General features: G+C 41.7%; 1 protein-coding gene across 1 annotated transcript in view; it reads left to right on the forward strand.

Moving 5' to 3' along the window:
• Positions 1 to 17,647, forward strand: part of LOC132991941 (probable E3 ubiquitin-protein ligase HERC1) — a 42,755-nt gene extending 25,108 nt beyond the window's left edge. Inside the window, exons 46-79 of the mRNA XM_061060952.1 lie at positions 31 to 290; positions 624 to 676; positions 775 to 972; positions 1,732 to 1,897; positions 1,987 to 2,236; positions 2,721 to 2,949; positions 3,070 to 3,347; positions 4,107 to 4,234; positions 4,646 to 4,773; positions 5,023 to 5,250; positions 5,742 to 5,869; positions 5,979 to 6,178; positions 6,335 to 6,449; positions 6,613 to 6,741; positions 6,906 to 7,004; positions 7,516 to 7,689; positions 7,773 to 8,057; positions 8,159 to 8,224; positions 8,398 to 8,523; positions 8,618 to 8,756; positions 8,923 to 9,104; positions 9,619 to 9,774; positions 9,889 to 10,015; positions 10,175 to 10,273; positions 11,633 to 11,802; positions 11,936 to 12,074; positions 12,166 to 12,335; positions 12,489 to 12,658; positions 13,208 to 13,373; positions 13,487 to 13,563; positions 13,666 to 13,918; positions 13,997 to 14,149; positions 15,680 to 15,985; positions 17,099 to 17,647. Of these exons, the coding sequence (XP_060916935.1) occupies positions 31 to 290; positions 624 to 676; positions 775 to 972; positions 1,732 to 1,897; positions 1,987 to 2,236; positions 2,721 to 2,949; positions 3,070 to 3,347; positions 4,107 to 4,234; positions 4,646 to 4,773; positions 5,023 to 5,250; positions 5,742 to 5,869; positions 5,979 to 6,178; positions 6,335 to 6,449; positions 6,613 to 6,741; positions 6,906 to 7,004; positions 7,516 to 7,689; positions 7,773 to 8,057; positions 8,159 to 8,224; positions 8,398 to 8,523; positions 8,618 to 8,756; positions 8,923 to 9,104; positions 9,619 to 9,774; positions 9,889 to 10,015; positions 10,175 to 10,273; positions 11,633 to 11,802; positions 11,936 to 12,074; positions 12,166 to 12,335; positions 12,489 to 12,658; positions 13,208 to 13,373; positions 13,487 to 13,563; positions 13,666 to 13,918; positions 13,997 to 14,149; positions 15,680 to 15,985; positions 17,099 to 17,284 (5,733 nt within the window). The 3' untranslated portion in view covers positions 17,285 to 17,647. The remainder of the gene's footprint in view (positions 1 to 30; positions 291 to 623; positions 677 to 774; positions 973 to 1,731; positions 1,898 to 1,986; positions 2,237 to 2,720; positions 2,950 to 3,069; positions 3,348 to 4,106; positions 4,235 to 4,645; positions 4,774 to 5,022; positions 5,251 to 5,741; positions 5,870 to 5,978; positions 6,179 to 6,334; positions 6,450 to 6,612; positions 6,742 to 6,905; positions 7,005 to 7,515; positions 7,690 to 7,772; positions 8,058 to 8,158; positions 8,225 to 8,397; positions 8,524 to 8,617; positions 8,757 to 8,922; positions 9,105 to 9,618; positions 9,775 to 9,888; positions 10,016 to 10,174; positions 10,274 to 11,632; positions 11,803 to 11,935; positions 12,075 to 12,165; positions 12,336 to 12,488; positions 12,659 to 13,207; positions 13,374 to 13,486; positions 13,564 to 13,665; positions 13,919 to 13,996; positions 14,150 to 15,679; positions 15,986 to 17,098) is intronic.
• The last annotated feature ends 3,075 nt before the right edge of the window (positions 17,648 to 20,722 follow it).

Below are 20,722 nucleotides of genomic sequence, written 5' to 3' on the forward strand. Positions count from 1 at the left end.
AAGATGCCTTTTCTTCTTCTGTTTGTTTAGGCTGGAGAAGAACACAGTCAGATGGTGAAGTGTGAGCTCTGCAACACCCTCACCCTGCAGTTTAACAACCACATAAAGCGCCGTCACCCAGGGTGTGGTCAGAGCGCTGCACGTAAAGGTTACGACAGCACTGGGTCGTATGTGGACGTCTGGTTCAAAGGAGAGTGTGGATCCAACTTCCCCTTCTACCTCCTGTGCAGCTCCTGCAGGGAAAAGTATCTGGCTGCGAACCTGAGCGACCCAAACTCTAAATATGAAAGGTACAGTAGATCATAAAGAACAAATATGGGGGGCGCTGGTGGCGCAGCGGTTAGGGCGTGCGCTCCATGTATGGAGGCTGTAATCCACCAAGTGGGTGGCCCAGGTTTCTCGCATGTCATTCCCCTCTCTCTGTACCTGATTTCTAACTCTATCCACTGTCCTATCTCTACAATAAACACATAACACCCAAAAAAATAATCTTAAATAAATAACAATTATGGAATAATTCAACACACTTGATTTAACATCCAATAAAAGTATCTCAAGACTGTTTCTTTTTCTTATAAAAACTGCTTATCTACCTTTTTGTTGTCGTCCTCCTTTTGCTGTAGGATTAAGGGTCTAACATCTGATTTGGTTGGCCACTTGGACAGCACGTCTGATGGTAGGAAAGGACATTTTAACTTTCAATAAGGGTACAAAATAATGAGTTGAGTGGTTCCACATTTGTTAATATGAAATTATTTTTGTGTTTTTGCTTAGATGATTGGGAAATTAGCCACCAAGACGAGTGCGACACGGACAAACTGACAGGACTGGAGGACTTTGGACTCTTGCTGCGACCACTGGGACTGACTGAAAAGAAGCTGGTGCCAGACCCCATCCCCTTCACTGAGCCGGATCCTCTCGGAGCTCTGGTTTACCGCACGGATGACCCTAGGAGGGCAATAGCTCCCAAAGGTATTATTTCATTCTTCCTAGCTAGTTTTGTTCTAAGAAGACGGATGTCAGGGGGCTAGTTAAGTTCAGGTGGTAGAGCAGGTGTCACATGTACGGAGGCTTGTTGCGGGATTAACTCCCCATCCTGAGGATATTTGGTGCGTGTCATCCCACACTCTCTCTCTCCCCACGTTATGTCTCGCCAAAGCTGTACTATCAAATAAGCTTAAAAGACACTTAAAAACTTTTTCCTGACCAGTATATTTTCTGCAGCTTTATCGCGACTCTATTAAAAGGTGTGACATAAAACTAACCAGCGTTTTAGTTTGATTAACACTCTGTTGTTTTCACACGTTTGAATATTAAATCGCCGGACGGATCCAGAGCATTGGGTTGCATTGAGTGGTTTAGTATCTCACTGTCCTGTTTTTCATGTTGACATGAATGTTTCTGTCACTTTATCTCTAATGAAAGATTTAGTCTACTTGTAACACACACCCACATCCCCTCTGTGCTTGTTGGCAGCAGCAGATCCCTGCTACAGCAAAGCGTACTGCAGCAGAGTGACTCATCACTCGTTTATCATAGCTGGGTATCTGAAGCACAACAACTCATACACTTACAGTTCTCCCAGTATTTTGAATTTTTACATACCCCACCCTTATAGACTGTCAATGTAAACCATGCTTTAAAAAAAGGAAATTTAGGTAGATATTGTAGGGATTTTTGCCATGATTGATTGTAATGAAATGCCTTTTAATTTTTGTTTTTCATTATCAGGGAATGCACTTGTTGAGCATAAGGCCTCCCTGAGCCTTGGACAGCAGGCTGTATCACTGAGGGACTCTCATGACAGACTAAAAGCTTTGAGAAGAGTCACGTCCACAGCCCAGATTCTGCTGGCTTACAGCATGGTGATGAGAGCTCTATCTCAGACCGCCTCCAGGTATGTTTTCCCGGCCTAAAGCCTTATTGATAGATGTTTTTCAGCGATTTATCACGTTTCAAAGACTCTGCTCTTATCTTCCTCTGCAGTGCATCTGTGTGCAGCCAGTCAAACGGACTGGAGTCGTTGGGTCTGGCAGATATCCGTATCCTGGTCCGCTTGATGACTCTAGCAGCAGGAGGCAGAGCTCACACCTGTATGGACAGACAGCCAGGTGTGAAGGGGGTGACCACAGAGAGAAACAACTCCACCTGCCTCAGCTTCCTGTCCTCTGCCATCGGCAGTGTGGTGTCCCACAGCCCCGCTGCTTACAGGCAGCTGGTGGAGATATGCACTCAGGTCAGATTTCTTTGATCTTTCCCTTCATTATAAGATCTCTGTTTTATAATTATTACCAAAATCTACACAACAAAAACTATTTTCAGAGTGTTACATTTTTCTTCTTTAAACCTGCTGCTAGGTTGTTTCTATTTAATTATAAAACAGACTGAAACTAATATTAAATCCTCTTTATGAGCTACTAAAGCCAATAAAACAATCAGCATAAAGATTCTTTGTGGTCTGGTTTAATGTCTGAAACTTCTGGCGTGGGGTAGGTGTCAAACTAAATGATTAACAGCACACTGCCAACAGCCCATGTTTTTGTTTTTCTCAGTGAATGATCCATTTGACTTGAGAGCAGAATGAGACTTTTCTTGAGAAAAAATGACTTTACACATACAGGACAACGACACAGCTCTGTCCACAGGGGGCGCCAAAGTCAAAGCCTAAAAAGAGAGAAAAGTTATAAATTTTAAAAATTCTTTGAATATTTCTGCTGCAGGACTTGATGGCAGCAGCTACAGGAGTGAACATAGGAGCCATCAGTGACCCGCAGCAGAGAGGCTGTCTGAACTTCAGTCTAACATCTGCAGCTCAAGGAGTCCAGAACCAGAAGGACACCATCGAGCAGACTCCTCCAACATTCCTGGTCACACAGAGTCTAGTGTCCCTGCTCACTGAGAAGGGTGTTCACTGTTACAGCTCAGACAGGACAGAACACGAGGCCAACGGTGAGAGAAGGAGGGTTACTTCATGAGTTTTTTCTATTATAAGTATTTATTAATACATGTAATAAATCTTATTTTGAAGTGATGATAAGATATTTCTGAATTTGTGTCTGTTTGACCCAGATGCAGCAAACCAGGGGATGCCTTCTTCGTCCTTGCCTCCTTCCCCTCTCCCCCACCTGAGCTCCAGAGTTGGCCCTCTGGAGCTGGCTAATGCTCTGGCAGCGTGTGTTCTGTCTGCCAGGCTGACCAATAAGCACCGTCAGTGGGCAGCACAGCAGCTGGTGCAGGCCTTGGCTGCCACAGGGCGGGACAGTCCTAATCGGCCCCAAACATACAGTGACCTGGCAGGTGATCTGCGCAAATGTCCCCTCAAGAGGCTGGAAGGACACTACAACAAGGTGAAGGACTTCAAATGTTTTGTCTAGGAACTTTTTTCACCAGACAGTTTTCCCTTTGTTCTTACATCAGGATGAGATGTGTTTTTGTTTGTTTTTCAGAAAAAGTTCTGCTGAGAAATCAGAGCCGTTTTCACATGCAATTTGTGCAATATGCAATTTCTAGAGAATTTTAGGAGGATTGCCCCTGAAATCCTCCTGATCTGGCTGTGGACTATCCCAGTCAGACAGGATGGGGGGCTGGGAGTCTCCTGAGGCAAGGAGGAAGCGGACTAAGCAGCAGAGTCTGCTATATGACACTATTATGGGAATATTTGCCTTTATATCAGTGCTTACAATATCAACAAAAGAGCAGAGAAGAACATAATGCAACTCACCCTGAAAACTTCAGGTGTGAGCAAGGCTTAGGATTGATTAAACTGGTAGAGTTTTATCCATTTAAGTATTTGTATGTAGTTATTTTGTATTGAATAATTTATATGTAGTCCTTTATTTTAATCACAAGCTTTAGACATTATTTTTGAACAATCCTAAGTTGTAAATGAAAAGTGATGCCTGTAAAACATCCACCAAGTTATGGACGACCTCTTTGATATTCTTTCTTTCTTTTTTTGAGAAACAGACAAAGGAGAGGGTTGAAATAATGTGGACATTGGCAAATCCTTGCCACTGACACACATCAGTATGAGCAGTGACAGCTCTGGCATTTCTTGACCTATCATGAGTGGAAAATTCAAAGAAAGTTGTTTCTGCTCTGTTTAGGTGACCAGCTGTTCCTGGAACAGTGATCAGAGTTTGCTGGCTACATGCTCCCAGGACAAAGTGGTGCAACTGTGGAGCATCAGCCAGAGTAATGTGGAGTTACAGACCACCTTCTCCTGCATCACCAGGTATTATCTGTGCCGTGAGGGTTTAACTGTGTCATACAGATGTTTATTGTTATGGACTGTATTGCTATCATGCATTTTACGATATCTGTTGTGGTAACCTTTGAAATATAAGTGGAGATAATTTTAGGCCATCTTACTGTCGACTAGTTTAGTGACCAAATGTTGCAATTCATTTAGAAGATGCTTTTAATGTCAAATCTTTATCTACAGGTAATGTCTGAGGATATTTGATTAATAAACAGCAGTTGGACACAAATGGACATTTAGCTTAGTAGTACAAGATAATACATTAATATCACTTTTCAATGTATTTAAGTAAGCCACATAGGATCTTACAGATGACATGATATGGTGTCAAAGAACTGGTGATCGTTGAAGTTGTTATCTCCCTGTTTCTCTGACTCTCTCCAGTAAGGTGGACAGATCGAGCAGCGAGCGGTCCAGTAGATGTTCCCACACGTCTCCCGTCTACTGGAGTACAGGCGGACACTTTTTGGCAGCTCCGGAGAACAAACACATCAACATCATGAACATCAGGGGTAAGTCTAGTTCTTTGTCTCTTAAGAAGCCTGCTGTAGGTCTAATTTCAGAACTAACTTACTAAATGTTCAGCTGTTGCAATGAACTGTTACTCCAAAAAGTTTGATAATTTGTAAATAAACATGTGAAACTTCAAACCCTGAAAAATTACAGGAAGCAATTTTCCCTTTTTTTGACCAGAAAAGGACTTCAAAGATTTGTGTTATTGTTATTAATCAATTTTTTTTTTTTTTTTTTTTACATTACAGGGTCTCACTGTCATGTGGAGGCTCAGGTGTCCCGGGTCACGGCTCTCTGCTGGGCTCAGGCCTTCAGCTTGTGGGTTCTCGAGCAGCCAGCTGCCGGTAAGAACAGACCTGCTGAGAGCCTGCTGGTGGGACGGCTGGACGGCTCCCTCTGCTGGCTGCAGGTCACACTGCAGGAGATCGACCTGCATGTAAAAAGTACAGAGCTCGCCCACTGCTACAGGAAGGAGGGTAGGAGAACTGTTATTGATGTAATTCAAGTTTAGTTAACAAGATGGCCAATTTCTTTAAACATTGATACACTTTGAAACCTAGAGGAATTGACATTTTGTCAAACACTTGTTCCCTCTTTTGCAGATTGCTAGAAGAGAACATTAAAAACACTTTTCTATCTGTATGGTTTATAAATCTGCTGTCAGGAGGCAATTAGCGTAGTGTGTTTCCTTGGCAACAATAAACATTTTGTGTCTGTCATGGTGGCTCATCATGGAGGCTGCCGCGACATAACACGTCCCGTTACAACTATACTATTACTTTTGGCTTTGATAATTGTTGGAAATATTTGTATATATAATAATATATTTCACCTCCATATTTAGTGTAGATATGTGAAAATGGCATCAATCATATTTTATCATTTTTTGTATGAAATCATTGAGTGTATTTTCAAAATGTCAAACTATTAGGAGTCAAAGGCATACATCTTGTCTGATCTGTTCTAGCTCCTCAGTGTGTGGCCTGGCACAGTGAGGACAAGCCTTTCGCAGTGGGCTATCCCAGTGGAATAATCCTTTTGTCCACACCAGAGATGTACGAGAATGAGCAGCCTGTGGAGCTCTCTATCTTCCAGGTTTGGTTTCAAATACTCTCTCACTCCCAATTGCCCTTGTTTTAAGAAAACTACAAGTATTGTAACATACAATTTCACCACTCTAACCTCCTCTTCTCTCACTCTGCAGGACAGTGTGACTTCTCTAAAATGGGACCCCACAGGACACCTCCTGCTCTGTTTGGGGAGGTCAGAGGTAGTGAAGATACTGGGACGCACTGAGGGCACATGGGTGACCCTCCACTCCATCATTCATACCAGCACTGTTAACATCGCAGAATGGTGTCCGCTCGCTGGCAGAGCAACAGATCCCAGGCTTATGATGGCTGCGTAAGTACTTCATAGTTACTACGTTTGTAAATGTAACAGTACAAAGAACGTAGAGGAAAATGTATGGAAAAAAAATGTCTCATCAAAGCTGCACATAACTGTTTTTTTTGTTCACATGGCTGCTTTTCTGATTTAATTCTCTCCCTGTTTGTGCAGAGGCTGTCAGAATGGCTCTGTGCATGTCTGGACATTGCCACAGGGGGGTACCGTTGTATCTTTGCCTAACATACTCAACAGCCCCCTGAGCCAGGATAAAAACACAGAAGTCAAGGTCAGTTTCAATCTGCTGTTGGAGCTTTTCACCACTGATTCTACCTTCCTTTTTTTTGGTTTAAATAGAATCTTTTCAGGACTTTTTTTAAGAAAGGGTTTATTTTTGCCTGGTCATGTTTTTCACCTATAATTCTTAAGATCTGTTTCCTTTCTAACCGCAGGAGGGAGCAAACTGTGTGTTTGTACTGCATGGCCACATTACAGCAGTGAAGTCGCTGTCATTTTGCTCCACTGGACTGGCTCTGGTCTCTGGAGGGATAGGGGGACTGCTCAACATCTGGTCCTTACAGGTCAGAAACACTATTCACTGTTCCTGCCACCTCTTAACTTGAAAAGCACTTACCTAAAAATCAACACTACGATAAAAAGAATCCAACATTTATTATGTATTGATTGATTTATTATGAATTAGTCAGATTTGAAATCATCCTGTGTCTCTCTGTGTGTCTTGCAGGATGGCTCAGTCTCACAGACGGTTACAGGTTTGGGTTCAGTCGTCAGCACTACCTGGATACCAAACTTGGGTGTAGCTGCCTGCTTTGGGAGGTCGAAGGTAAAGTGAATCACTCATAACTTAATATCAATAATAATCAAACGTTAGAGGAACATTTTGGGATTTAAACAACACCGTCATCCAGCAAAGAGACGTTCATCTTAACTCATAAAAGCCTCTTTTACATGCAGTGCACTCCTGAAAGTTTTCAGACATGTCTTGTTTGGTCTATGCCAAAACTCTTTATACTCTTTATTGCTCATCAGCTTTATCTGTATATTGATTTCCTCTCTTGTATTTGTATTGTGGAAACATCCTCACATGCACACTATACCTCAACAATGGTGATATTACGTCCAACTATGACAATCTCCCGCTTTGAGGTTCATGTATGGAGGGAAATTGAAGAGAATGTCAGGACTTCGTGTATTGTGTGAAAGGGGCTAAAGTTAGCTGGGAAACAGCTAAACCTTGTATTTTATGATACACTTTTAATGGATTATAATGTGCAGTTCAAACATTTTTGCCTGTGCGACTTTACAGTTTTGCTCTGGCTCTGTTTCTTTCCCAGGACGTGTCGTTGATCTGCTGCACCCCTGACTGGATCAGTCAGAATCATGTGCTGGCTTCCTGTAGAATGGTCCTCAGAAGCCAGAACATCCTGGGTCTGAATCGGGCTCCTTGTTTGTCCGTCTTCCTGGAGAGGCTTCCCCTGCTGCTGCAGGATCAGTACAACTACGAGCGGGTCATTACTGAATCTTTATTTTAAAGCTTTTCTTTTCTGAGCCTCAGCTGAAATCTAATTTTGAATTTCCTTTCTAAATGCAGAGCCATGTGGCAGCCGGTGACCAGCTCGTCCACAGTGTCTTCCTGCAGAGTCTGGCCTCTCTGACTGTTGGTCTGTCCTTAGAGAAACACCTCTGCCGGTTTCCACGCCCGCCACACCACACCTATCCTGAGGCCCACGCCTGCCCGTCAGAGTGGAGCTGGCTCGCCACGTACGCCACTACTGTCCGCAGTGCTGAGGCTATCGCAAGCGGAACAGTCTTCCCAGAATCCTTCATTGTTTCTGATTGTCATGAGATTGAAGAGTGTGAACTCATCAAGGCACTAGTGAGCAGCTGCAATTATCTTTGAGTTATTATTATTTTGGGAAATGGTTTGAGGAATTTGAATTCAGTCCCCATAATGAGAGAAACTTTCCTCTCTTCTAGGACAACAGTAAGTGGAGCTTCAGGATGGACGAACAGCTGATGTCATGGGCAACCACCAGACCAGAGGTAACAGTAAAGCAAAATATAGACTCACTCCTTTGATTATGATTCTGTTTGATCTACCTTCCCTTGCAAAATGAGATGCGTGTGTGTGATGACCCCAGAATAACATCCTAAAGATGTGTGTATATTTTTATGATATTTTTGTAACCTTCTCTGTGATCTGATTTGTTTTTCAGGACTGGCAACAAGGTGGGAAGAGTGACGTGTACTTGTGGGGGAATGGACGCTACGGACAGTTGGCAGGAGTGGGAACCAACCTCATGATTCCTGCTCTCGCATCCTCCCTGTTACAAACACAACAGGTAGAAACTTCTCCTCAGTCAGGATGAAGTCTCTGTCCTTGAATCAGTTGTTGAATGTTTCTCCCCCTTTGTGGGTGTGGTCATTGTGTTTCAGGTTGTGTGTGGACAGAACTGCACCTTCCTGGTCCAGTCCAATGGGACGGTACTGGCTGTAGGAGAAGGACAATATGGCAGACTGGGACAAGGGAATTCTGATGATCTCTACATCCCTACTATCATCTCTGCTTTTCAAGGTACAATATTCACACAGGGCCTCAGAACTCCATTCTCCATGAACTGTTCTGCTATTCTGTCAAATGGCAATTCTTGCCTCAAACACATTGAATCAATAATCCAAAGAGAATAAATTATCATTTTCAATGCTGATTTGATGTAATATATACAATGTTGTGGGTGCAGGTTATGTGGTGACTCAGCTGGTGACGTCCTGTGGGTCTGATGGACACTCTATGGCTCTGACTGAGACCGGGGAGGTGTTCAGTTGGGGAGATGGCGATTTTGGGAAACTGGGTCACGGCAATAGTGAAAGGCAGAGGAGACCAAAACAGATAGAGGCCTTACAAGGAGAGGACGTCATTCAGGTAATCCAGGGATACTTTTCTGCTTCTGTTCTGTATTTTTCAAAGCATTAAGAGAGTTATTAGTGGTAATCTGCTTAACTGGCAGTGTACTATTTTAGCTCCAGATTTATATCTTTGCTGATATTGTCCTGTCACATGAAAGAAGTCTGTTTTTTCTTTCTTTAGGTCAAATGACTTATGTGCAGATGTAATGTGCACAAGGAATCTTTGGCATGGATACATTTTGACAAAGCTTTTTTTTTGGCTGCTTATCACCTTGCCCATGGAATATAAAATAACTAAAACAAAATGATCACTCTTCTCTCTGAAGGCCTTGATCCCTTTGAACATCATATAGAGGCATCAGTATTCATTTGAACCCCCTGAAACTCCTCACAGGAGCTTTAATACTCCTGCGTCACGCATGACAAAAGCCACTATTTCCCCTTTATTCCCTAAAAAAATATTTCTAGTGAAAATCAGATTCACTCTACGTTTTCTGAAATGTTCCTTAAACTCTCCTTTCAATTTCAAGCTTGCTTGTGGTTTCCGGCACTCGGCTGTCGTCACGGCAGATGGGAAGTTGTTCACCTTCGGCAGCGGTGAATCTGGTCGCCTGGGTCAAAGATCAACATCCAACAAGATGCTGCCTGAGAGGGTGGCAGCACTAGAAGGATATCATGTGGGGCAGGTAAGAAATGGACTGTTTGATTTTTTAAATCTGATGTTTAAAACAGTCCCTACATTAAAATAAGAAAAGTATTTTAAAATGTTACTAAACAAACTTACTGTTTACCTCTCCCAGGTGTCATGTGGCCTCAACCACACATTGGTGCTGTCACTTGATGGCATGGTTGTGTGGGCGTTTGGAGATGGGGATTATGGAAAATTAGGGACAGGTTCCTCCACAGCCAAATATTACCCTCAGGCAAGTCCCAGTGTTTACCCCATGGGGAATATTAAAGTAATTCTTGTATTTACCTTCTTTGTATCCATTGCCCTCAGATGTATTCTTTAAATGTACTTGATATTTCATGATTTTCTACAGTATTGATGAAATATTGTTCCTGGCTGTTCCTATTTGCAGAAAGTGGAGCAGCTTTGCAACAAGAGTATAAAGAAGGTCAGCTGTGGAACTCAGTTCTCTGTGGCGTTGAGCTGTGATGGACATGTTTACACATTTGGACAAGGTACATTTTACTGTGACGTTAAAAAAATCCCCACTGTGAGTTAAAATGTGGTTATTGCATTGAGTTCTCAGAACGACTCGTGGTTTATATCCATGCCTTAAGCCAGCAGGAAATGGCTAACTTTTAAATTATAAATTATTTAATTTGAAATACATAATCACTCACAAAAACTCCAACAGAATTGAATAAATCTAATTTGTACATAACTCTAGGCCGGGGTCTTTTGCACAATGGTCATCAATCATCATGGCAGGCAATTGTTTAACTGTCTGTGTGATGGTTCACTCTGTGTTTTATAAAGCTCCTGTCAGAAGTTTTTAGCCCGTTATGAAACGGACAAAAATTAAGATGTCCACATATGTTCTCACAAGATCGTCAAAGAGTAGATTGATTATTTTTTATACTTATTTTTAAATGCCTGTAACAAATGCAGTACAGTAGCTGACAGACCAAATAATTAACTGCACGCTGCAGATTTTTTTTTTTTTTTTTATATTTCCCACAGCAGAGGTTTGCAGAGAGTGATACATTTGACTGATAGAACGCACATGTACAGGTCAAAATCAACAAAGAGATGTCCAAAGGGGGTGCCAAAATCCATATAAACCTAAAGTTCTTCACTAGAGCTTTAATTGAAAAAAAAAAAAGCATTAATACTTAAAGGTCCCATATTATGCTTTTTCTGGTTTTAAATGCTCTTTAGTGTGTTTTCCAAGTGTCCTGTGCATGTTTAGGCACATCTATGTGCAAAAATTCAAAGTCCGCGGAAACGCGGCTTCTCCTACGTCCTCCTGTTAGCTGTAGCATTAGCTGCATGTAACGCTCGGTTCTAGCCCCCCTCGATAAAAATTTGTCAGTGCGGCGTCATTGTCAGTGTGAGATCACTGATCTAAGCCCATTGGCTCGTTGTGGCAAGCCCTGCAGCTCATGTTGAAATTTCTGAGAAGCGTGCTGAGCAACTGACCAATAACGACAGAGTGGATCGGCAGACCAATCAGAGCAGACTTGGCCCCCGTGGGGTCTAACAGTGTGGGCTCAGCAGAGTGCAGCTGACAGACTCAGAGCGGAGAGGGAGCAAGGAGGAGCAGTACATGAAAACAGACACTTTTTTCGGACTTTAGCGTTTGTGAACGTACAAAAGTATGTACATAGATTAAATATACGAACCCCAAAAAGGGCGTAATATGGGCTCTTTAACACAGAGGAGATGCTCTCTTTACTGCTATGAGTTGTACAAAAATCAACTTACCGGGACTTGGCAGAATTGGAAAGCTGCATGTAGAAAAGACCCCAATGTGTTTTGTTGTTTATTTAGTGAACACGGATATATAACCAGGCTTCCTTCTGTTCATCCCCCAGAGCGTCTGATCGGCCTGACGGACTCCATGCTGAAGAATAAATCCTGCCCTCAGGTGGTGCCATCTCTGGAGGGGCTGTTCATAGAAGATATAGCCGTGGGCTGTGAGCATGTGCTCGCCCTGTCCTCCACAGGAGATGTCTATGCCTGGGGCTGCAACAGCGAGGGACAGGTAACAAACATCCTCTGTTATACAACAATTCTACATCTTGACCGTCTGAAGTTCCGCAGTAGACACCTGTACTATTGTTGTTTAATTTGTGTGTGTGTGTGTGTGTGTGCGTGTGTGTGTGTGTTTGTTCCAGCTTGGCCTTGGACACTCTAACCCCATGAAGGAGCCCACACTCATTACAGCCCTCCAGGGGAAAAACATCAGACAGATCTCTGCTGGTCGCTGTCACAGCTCAGCATGGACCACCCCCTCTACCTCCATCAAACACTCAGGTACACACACACACTACATGTACACACTCAACACCATGATCCATCAAAGAGATCACACTTTAAGACTCGTGTTTTTAACCTTCATCTCCAGGTGGCCCTGGGAACTTCCAGCTTGGCCTTCCCCAGTCAGTCCCCCCTCAGTACAACACTCTGAAAGACTGCAGCCCCGACGTCCTCAGCATGCGCCTCAGGGTCCTCAACCACTTCTCTGATCTCATGTACAAGTCCTGGAGGCTGCTCAACCTAGACGCCAGGAACCCAGTGAGCTTCGATCCCTTTTTCTAACATTTGCTATTCAAAAACAAAAAATCCTACTGCTTGTTAGTCCCCTCTTTAGCTGCCTCGTTTTCATCTTTCCATTGTGATGCCTCATTTACTTCCCCTATTTAATTCCCCGTCCTTCCCTCTATCCAGGTGTCTACTTCACGCTACAGTTCAGGGACAACAGCCATCATCCGCGGTGAACTCAGAGGCATTTTATCACCCAAGGTCAACACCCTGCCTCTGGTGCGCTCCATAGGCAGGACGATGACGCAGGGCAAAACATATGGGCCACAGATAACTGTGAAACGGATTTCAACGAGGTAAGGACGGCCGCTCGGTATGTTGGCAGAATCTGGACCATCTCAGCTGGTAATAAAATTAGATCATAAATAATAATACAAAGAGATTAAATCATTAAAAAAGCAGTAAAAAAGGAAGCAGCAATAAAGGAATTAAGACTTATAAGAGATAGAGATAAGAAAGATAGATAAGAGATGAAAGAGGTAACAATAAATAAAAAATGATTAAAGCAATTATAAAGATATGAAAGTAATTAAAAGGAACAAAAACATCAAAAATAAACTGTAGAAACTACAAATCCTAAGAGCATTAAAATCAGATGAAAGCAAGATAGGAAATGAAAGCTATAAGAATTAGTAAAAGCAATAAAATGATTTTAAAACGATAGAGTAACAGAGACAAAAACAGTTAAAGGAGATAAATGCAAATAAATAAAGGAATTCAAATAAATACAAGCCAAAGGAAATAAAGCAATCAGGAGAATGATACAGAATATGAGACAGGATAAAAGTGAATTTTCGATGCAGTCTGTAAGTGTGTGTGTTGATCAAAACTTTCCACTCCCACAGAGGGCGTTCGAGTAAGCCCATCTTTGTGCAGATTGCGAAGCAAGTGGTGAGCCTGAACCCCCTCGAGCTGCGACTTCCATCTCGAGCCTGGAAGGTCAAGCTCGTCGGAGAGGGAGCGGACGATGCCGGAGGAGTGTTTGATGACACCATCACTGAGATGTGCCAGGTAGGATAGAAAAACCTCACGGGGAAAAAGTTTCACAGCAACATAACGAGCCTGGAACATTCTCTGCTCTCTGTCAAACGACACTCCACATATACTCTATGTTTTTCATCCAGGAGCTGCAGTCTGGTGTCGTGGATCTTCTGATTCATACTCCCAACAGTTTTGCAGACGTGGGCTGTAACACAGACAGGTGCACATTTTGTAGTCTTCTTTTCTTGCATAGTATCCTTAAAAAAAATACATACTTTCTAAAAATCTGTCTTTGTCTGGCATTGGCTGCGGTTCTTCTCAGGTTCCTCTTGAACCCGGCGGCACTCTCAGAGGATCACATGATCCAGTTTCGCTTCCTGGGCATCCTCATGGCCGTGGCTATCCGCACCAAGAAACCTCTGGACTTACATCTGGCTCCACTGGTGTGGAAACAGCTCTGCTCGATGCCACTGGGGGGGCCAGACCTGGAGGAGGTAGACCTGCTCACCTACCGCACCCTGCAGGGAATCCTCCACCTGGAAAACAGCGGAATCACAGAGGATAATTTCCATGTGGTACGAAACTATGGAAATTGTCTCACTGCAGATTTCAGTGATGAAACTTCTCTAACACTCCTGTATCTCTTTTTGAAGATGATCCCACTGGACTCATTCATGGCCCACAGTGCAGATGGACGACTGGTTCCTGTGGTTCCTGGAGGGCAGAACATCTCCCTCACATTTGCAAATCGGAATGAATATGTGGAGCGAGCTCTGGACTACAGGCTGCATGAGATGGACTCACAGGTTCGAGGGGTTGCAGAAGGATTTGGGGGCATTCAGCAGACGTGTTAAGCTACAATTGTGAAACCTATAGGAATGCTACACAGACTGATTTCTTTAGGAAACAACACATAATAACTCTATTTCATGGCTCATTAGCTCATGTATGTCCACAATTGTGCAGCCCTGTGTAGCTCATGTCATCCACCATTACACAAGCTGATTTGAAGCTACATTATGCTAGCTGTTCCTGCCGTCAAGTCAAAACCAGGGAGCATAAAATGAAAACAAAAAATCTATTGATGCTCTCTGTTACATCTACAGGTTTTCTATTTCTGCTGATTCTGTCAGAACAATCAAAGTCATTAGTTAAGGAATGTACCGACAAGATTTAAAGTAGCTGTCAAAGAGAGAAGGTTTTGGTAAATACATCTGTTGTAGGAAGCATTTTCAGTTTTTACCCACAGAAATAAGGACGGTGTAATGAAAAATTGTATTTTTATTGTTATTTAAGCTTCGGTGAAACCAGCCGTAGCATCAAAGTGACCCTCTCCTTCCTCACTCCCAATGCTGAGCCACAAAAACAACACATTTTCAGTCCACACTATTCACAAAATGAATCAAACAATCAGGGAGCGCACGGGCCAAAATAATAGACATAGCATCTAAGTCAAAAACACAGAACTACCTTACCTCAAATAAAGTAAAGAAAAGAAAATTGAGGCATCTTGCTCCCTAACTGAAAAACAGGTGAAAAGGTTTAAGTGAAAGAAAAGGCTCCTCTCCCCTACAACATAACACGGACTGCACAACGTAATAACAATATCTCAATTTAAACAAGACACAACGTTTCTCATCTCAAAAATGAACACGTCTCTCTTTGGAGGTGAGGAAGAAGGAGGGCAGCGTTCCAGCTTCCCCAGCTCCCTTTTTAAACTGGCCGTTCACTGTCCAATCAGTGGCCGGCGTGCACGTCATCCTTTTTTCCCCAATCGAGGACGGGCACCTGCAGCGCAGCACGAAGACAGATGCACAAGAGCTGTTAATATTAAGCCTTTAATCCGGTATTCAAAAGAAAACTAATCTTTTAATAACAGGTTTGAAAACAAGTAGTCATTTTAAAGCATGATTTGACTCCAGCCTCTCGAATATGAACGATTAAAACTAAAAATAATCCTGGAATTTTCAGATCTTTGTAGGAGCTGGCCTTTGGGTCATTTTGATTGGCTTTTGTTTTAGTCTTTGTAGACATTCATTGGCAAAATGATATCCAAAACAATGAAAAAATAGAAATAGTCCTCAGTTACTAAGGTGGTAGAATTTATTTGACATCTTAAACCATAGAACTTCAGGCCTGGATCACATTGGATATAAATGAATTGTACAATTATAAATTCAGTGTGGATGTTTTCTGCTGCATCTATTGGAAACAACTGGCATGCCGACCAGTTTCCATTAGGGCTCAGTGCACATCCTGTTTGTTGTGCTGTTGTTCCCTTTATCTCGCCCTCTGAAGTATCAAAGTACCCTCGCTTGTTGTTGTGTTGTGTCCAGGTGGCAGCAGTCAGAGAGGGCATGTCCACCATCATCCCCGTGCCCCTCCTCTCCCTGCTGACGGCACAGCAGCTGGAGCAGCTGGTCTGCGGCCTGCCAGAGGTCTCGGTCGAGATGCTGAAGAAGCTGGTGCGTTACCGTGACATCACGGAGAGCCACCAGCTCGTTGGCTGGTTCTGGCAGAGCCTCGAGGAGTTCACCAACGAGGAGCGAGTGCTCTTCCTGCGTTTCGTCTCTGGCCGGTCCAGGTTGCCCTCAAACCCCGCTGACATCACGCAGAAGTTCCAAATCATCAAGGTTGACAGGGTGAGGCCACCGCTAACAAACTAACAGCCATGTTCAGAATAAACACTTTTTTAAGTACAGATGAGCTCAGTCACATCGAGCACAACTGGTTCAAATACAGAGCAGGAATTCTTTTGGGAATTCTTTGTGAAGCTTTTTCTTGTATGACTCCAACACAGAAAAGACGTCAGAGACGAGGAGGTAGTTGTTTAAAAATGAAATCACAACCACATTTTCTGTATTTCCCAGGGTATTGTGTCTTATTTGCTGTAAATTCATAAACATTAAACATCGTATTTGAAGTAGATATTATTTTTGGATGTGAAATTGTAATTTGTAATTGTAATTTATTTCAAGGATAGCCCCTTGAGATGCATCATCTCATTTTCAAGGGGGTCCTTACGAAACATAAATTAATCATCATAATACAAAATTAAAATAAAAAGGTAAATCCAAAACATAATACCAAACATTTAAACACAGACACCCACACCACAAACACACAATCAAATCAAATTGCAAACATGGGACACGTTTTTTCTGGTAGGTGGAATATTAAGAATAACTTCTACAAATATGTTTGGATGTGAGCGAGATGGCTGTAACCAAGAACTGTTTAGAATTAGAGCTACCAGCCAATGTTGAATGGATAAGAATAACAGATGAAACATGTGCTATGTAAAACTTTTATTTTCCAATGAATCACAAAAGGATTTTTATTTTTCAGAATTCAGACTAAGAGGACTGATAGTAAACTTTACTGCTTCAGATCCAACTGTATTTTACAGAGTATTATGTGTTTTTTATTGTAACACATATCTTATTGCTTGTTCTTTTTTTTTTCAACATTTTCATATTTATAATCTTCTGGCTCTACTCTCGAAGTTAAAAGCTCCCCATGTTCATTGAAAATAATTCAGGCTCATAAAACCTCTGAAACAATGTGTTGGTGATGTCACACTTGCTGCATTTATTTACATTTTGACTTGTTTATTTATTTTTGGAACGATAATAGAATTGCAGTCATCCTGATGTTATGTTTAATAATGGGGGTCAGTTGGATTCTTTAAAATAAAAAAGATCGTATACCCAAACAGGTAAAAAATTTACTAATTTCCTTTTCATTTCCCTCAGCCAATCAACGGCCTCCCCACTGCTCAGACCTGCTTCTTCCTGTTCCGCCTCCCCCCGTACACGAGCCAGGCCATCCTTGCCGAGCGTCTGCGTTACTCCATCCACAACTGCCCCTCCATCGACATGGACAACTACATGCTGACACACAACACGGACCCGGCAGACAGCTCGGACACAGAGGACTGACGCAGCCGCATGTGGGCACCAGTGTGATGAATGTATCTTCTCTCATGCCATGAACATTATGCACTGAACACTGATTTTTATCCAAACCTGTACTGTAGTGTACTGTTTATATGTCGCTTGATTTAAAGGTACGTGTAGTTCTGGCTTTTCCACTGTAGTACAAGGTGTTGTGATTATTGCAGTGACAACTCTGAAACCAAACTACAGGGAAACAGAATATACGATTTTTCAATATAAAGGTGAATAAGCCACAATAAAAGAGTACATGTGCCTGTTTGTTTGGAAATAATGTACATGTAATAACTTATTGTCCTGCCCCACACTGGCAGTATTATTGTAAAATAAACAGTGTTTAAATAAGGATTTAAGTGTTTTATATTTGGAATCTGTGTATCAAACATTCACCTGTTTATAGCTTTCCTGAAAGGATCAATATAAATATAATAAGAAGTTCATTTAGTATCAAAATAAAGTAAACTTTCTATAAAGTAAGGGAACCATAAAGCTCGCTCATCTCAGCAGTGGATGGGATTTAAAGTACATAGAACTTTTAGTGAATGGAAAAATTGAAAACAGGAATTTTGTATAGAAGTAATCGTCCAGAACAGTATGTGTTGTTGTCAGTGTCTCATATTGTTTGCTGTTGCAGTAAATCAAAATAACTATTTCCAGTTTAATGGGATGCTAGAAAAAATGATCAGAGGAACGGCAAAGTGAGGGATCAACCCCTGAGGATCATGAATGTCCTTCTAAAAAGTACCTGGATAAAAGTGACAACCATAAACTCATAACGTTAGTATTCTCTTCAAATCTAAAATCTTCTTTAATGTAAAAAAAATAATAATTTCAAAACAGAAATGTCTTGATTAAAAAAAATCTCACAACTCAGCCAATAAATACTGTTCATGTAAAAAAATCAGTTTTCATTTGAAAAGAAGCTGATTGGGTTAACAGGCTTTCAGGAGCCTTTGTGTTTCATTATTTAACACATGAAAGGCAAATAACACGCAGCGCTACAACTCTCCTTATTAATAAAAAGGGATCTTAATTCAATTCCCCTGAGTCTAATGTTGTCCTGCGTCAGCACAGCTGGTGTGTCTGCAATTTGTCTGTGCTAGAGAGAAGTACGTCTGCTGTGACCTTATTACCCATCTGTTTCCCTGCGTGCTGTGCAGCCAGTAATACAGAATTCAACCTGCAGTCAGCAGCCCTGCAGCTGAGAGGGGGAGGCTTTTTCTTAAGGGCGCTCGCCTGCTAGCTATTAATATAACAAACATCTATCACCTTTATTAGTGCATGTATTTGGAGAAAATCTTGTGATTTTGTTTAAAAAATTTGGTAAAACTGAATTAGACTGCCTGAAGTCCACTCGTGATTTCTGCTGTAAAAAAAAATGCAAATTCAGGTATATTCTATTTAATCTGACAGCACGTGTGGAAAGAGAGAGGAGCATGATGTAGGTCCACCTGAACAAATAAGGCCACTTACAAATAGGATTGTCACCATACAAGAGTTTCAACATTCAATATGTTTTAAGTAAAAATCAAACAGTGGCTCAACCTTATTTGATCCAAAGCTTCAATATCAGGTAATTTCTTCTTTATTAATTACTAAAAAAGGCTCAAATATGATGCAGTAACATATCAGTACCCAAACGTTCCCAACTAATTTGTGCAGTTGAGACTCTCTCTCTCTTTCCCTTGTGGCGGCTCTTGGTTAAAAATATCGGTGAAGATCTGTAGTTTTTTAAAGCTTCAGCAATTTTCAATACTATCGCTCATGAAAATAACTAAGATTGTGTCATTTTTAAACAGGTGATATCTAAAAGTATTGTGAACATTTTGACAACCTTCAAAAACCATCCTGCCTGGGAATGTATGTTCAAACCAACCTTTTTTAAAATAGATTTAAGAACTCAGAAAGAAGAAATAACAACTCATTCCTACAGTTTTATTTTTTTTGTCTCCTACAAGTTCAGCAACTGCACAGAAAAGAAGTCAGGAAGACTTGAAAGCTGTCTTTGTATTAACATTGTATGTGTCAGGATTTTAATCATTTTACAGGATTTTTTCTTACTCAGACTAAATATGAAGAAAAAAACTATGACAAGGACCTCATGTTTACTCAATAGAAACGATCATAAAGCAAAGTCCTTATATTGGATTGACAGAAGACAGAGGTATATTATCCCTGCAGAAAGAACATCTTAAATACACAGTAAGAATGAAGGCAGATCAATAACTGTCAGTAACTGTAAGACTTCATTTCAGGTTTTTAATATCATAGTTGTTGTACTTCTGGAAGGCAGCGTGAGTGGAAAAAGGATCGACAACCAGGTTGCAGATTTCTCAGATAAAACAGAAAGTGATTCAGGCTGGCGACTCACACAAACAGGAGGAGTTAGGCAAACAGAAAAACCAGCTCTCCTCACAGCCTTCTCAAAAGTGACACACACCAACCAGTCTGCTGATCTCACACACATTAAATACCCTGTCACCTGTCCTCATGGGCCAATCAGAGAGGAGCTCTGTAATCAGGGACAGATTGACTGCAGGTGTAATCAATCTCTCCTCCCCCTGGAGTGAATGAGACTCAAACATGTTGAACAAAGGGAAAAAAATACCAAACTTCCCTTCTGAAGTCCAAACATGGCTTACTTATAAAGGAAATACATCACTGAAACATTCTTTAACTTAAAAAAAAAAAAAAAAAATCAAATTCATCAAGTACTTTTGGAGAACTCAATTATTTACTCATATTTCTACATACACATTTGACTCTTAAGGGAAGAGGAATGTGCTCCTTTCTCTAGGCCAAGACATCAACATTCATTAGAAGAATCTACATTTTAGTATTGGAGACGGTATGCTCCACAACAGACGTGTTAAAGACAAGGTTATAAATATGTAATACTTCCTATTCCCACAGGAGGGCAGGCTGGTAGTTGTGCTAAGATGGGAAAGTTCAAGAGACCTTTGAGACTAAGCAGAGCTCATCAGTAAACACACCCACACACACACACACACACACACACACACACACACACACACACACACACACACACACACACACACACACACACACACACACACACACACACACACACACACACAGGAGGAGAGAGAGCATATATAGCTGATGGTGCATATCACTGTCAGCAAATCTCTGTCACTCTGTGTCTTCCATCAGCTGTTTTGATCCGTACAAATGGATGACAACATACAAGACGACAACATACAAGACGACAGACAGAACATGGTCAAATTACTCCGATCATACACCTTTTACAACCTGAGGAACATTGACAGATGGATCTCTTTGGATTGACATGTTAGGTCATATAAGTGCAGCTGGCTTTAGTTTGCGTGATGAACTTGTTTTCAAAACAAGAATTGCTTGCGCGTCACTGCTCTAACTAGGGCAGAGGGGTTTGTTTCC

This window comes from Labrus mixtus, chromosome 17 (assembly GCF_963584025.1).
Source record: "Labrus mixtus chromosome 17, fLabMix1.1, whole genome shotgun sequence".
NCBI classification, from domain to species: domain Eukaryota; kingdom Metazoa; phylum Chordata; class Actinopteri; order Labriformes; family Labridae; genus Labrus; species Labrus mixtus.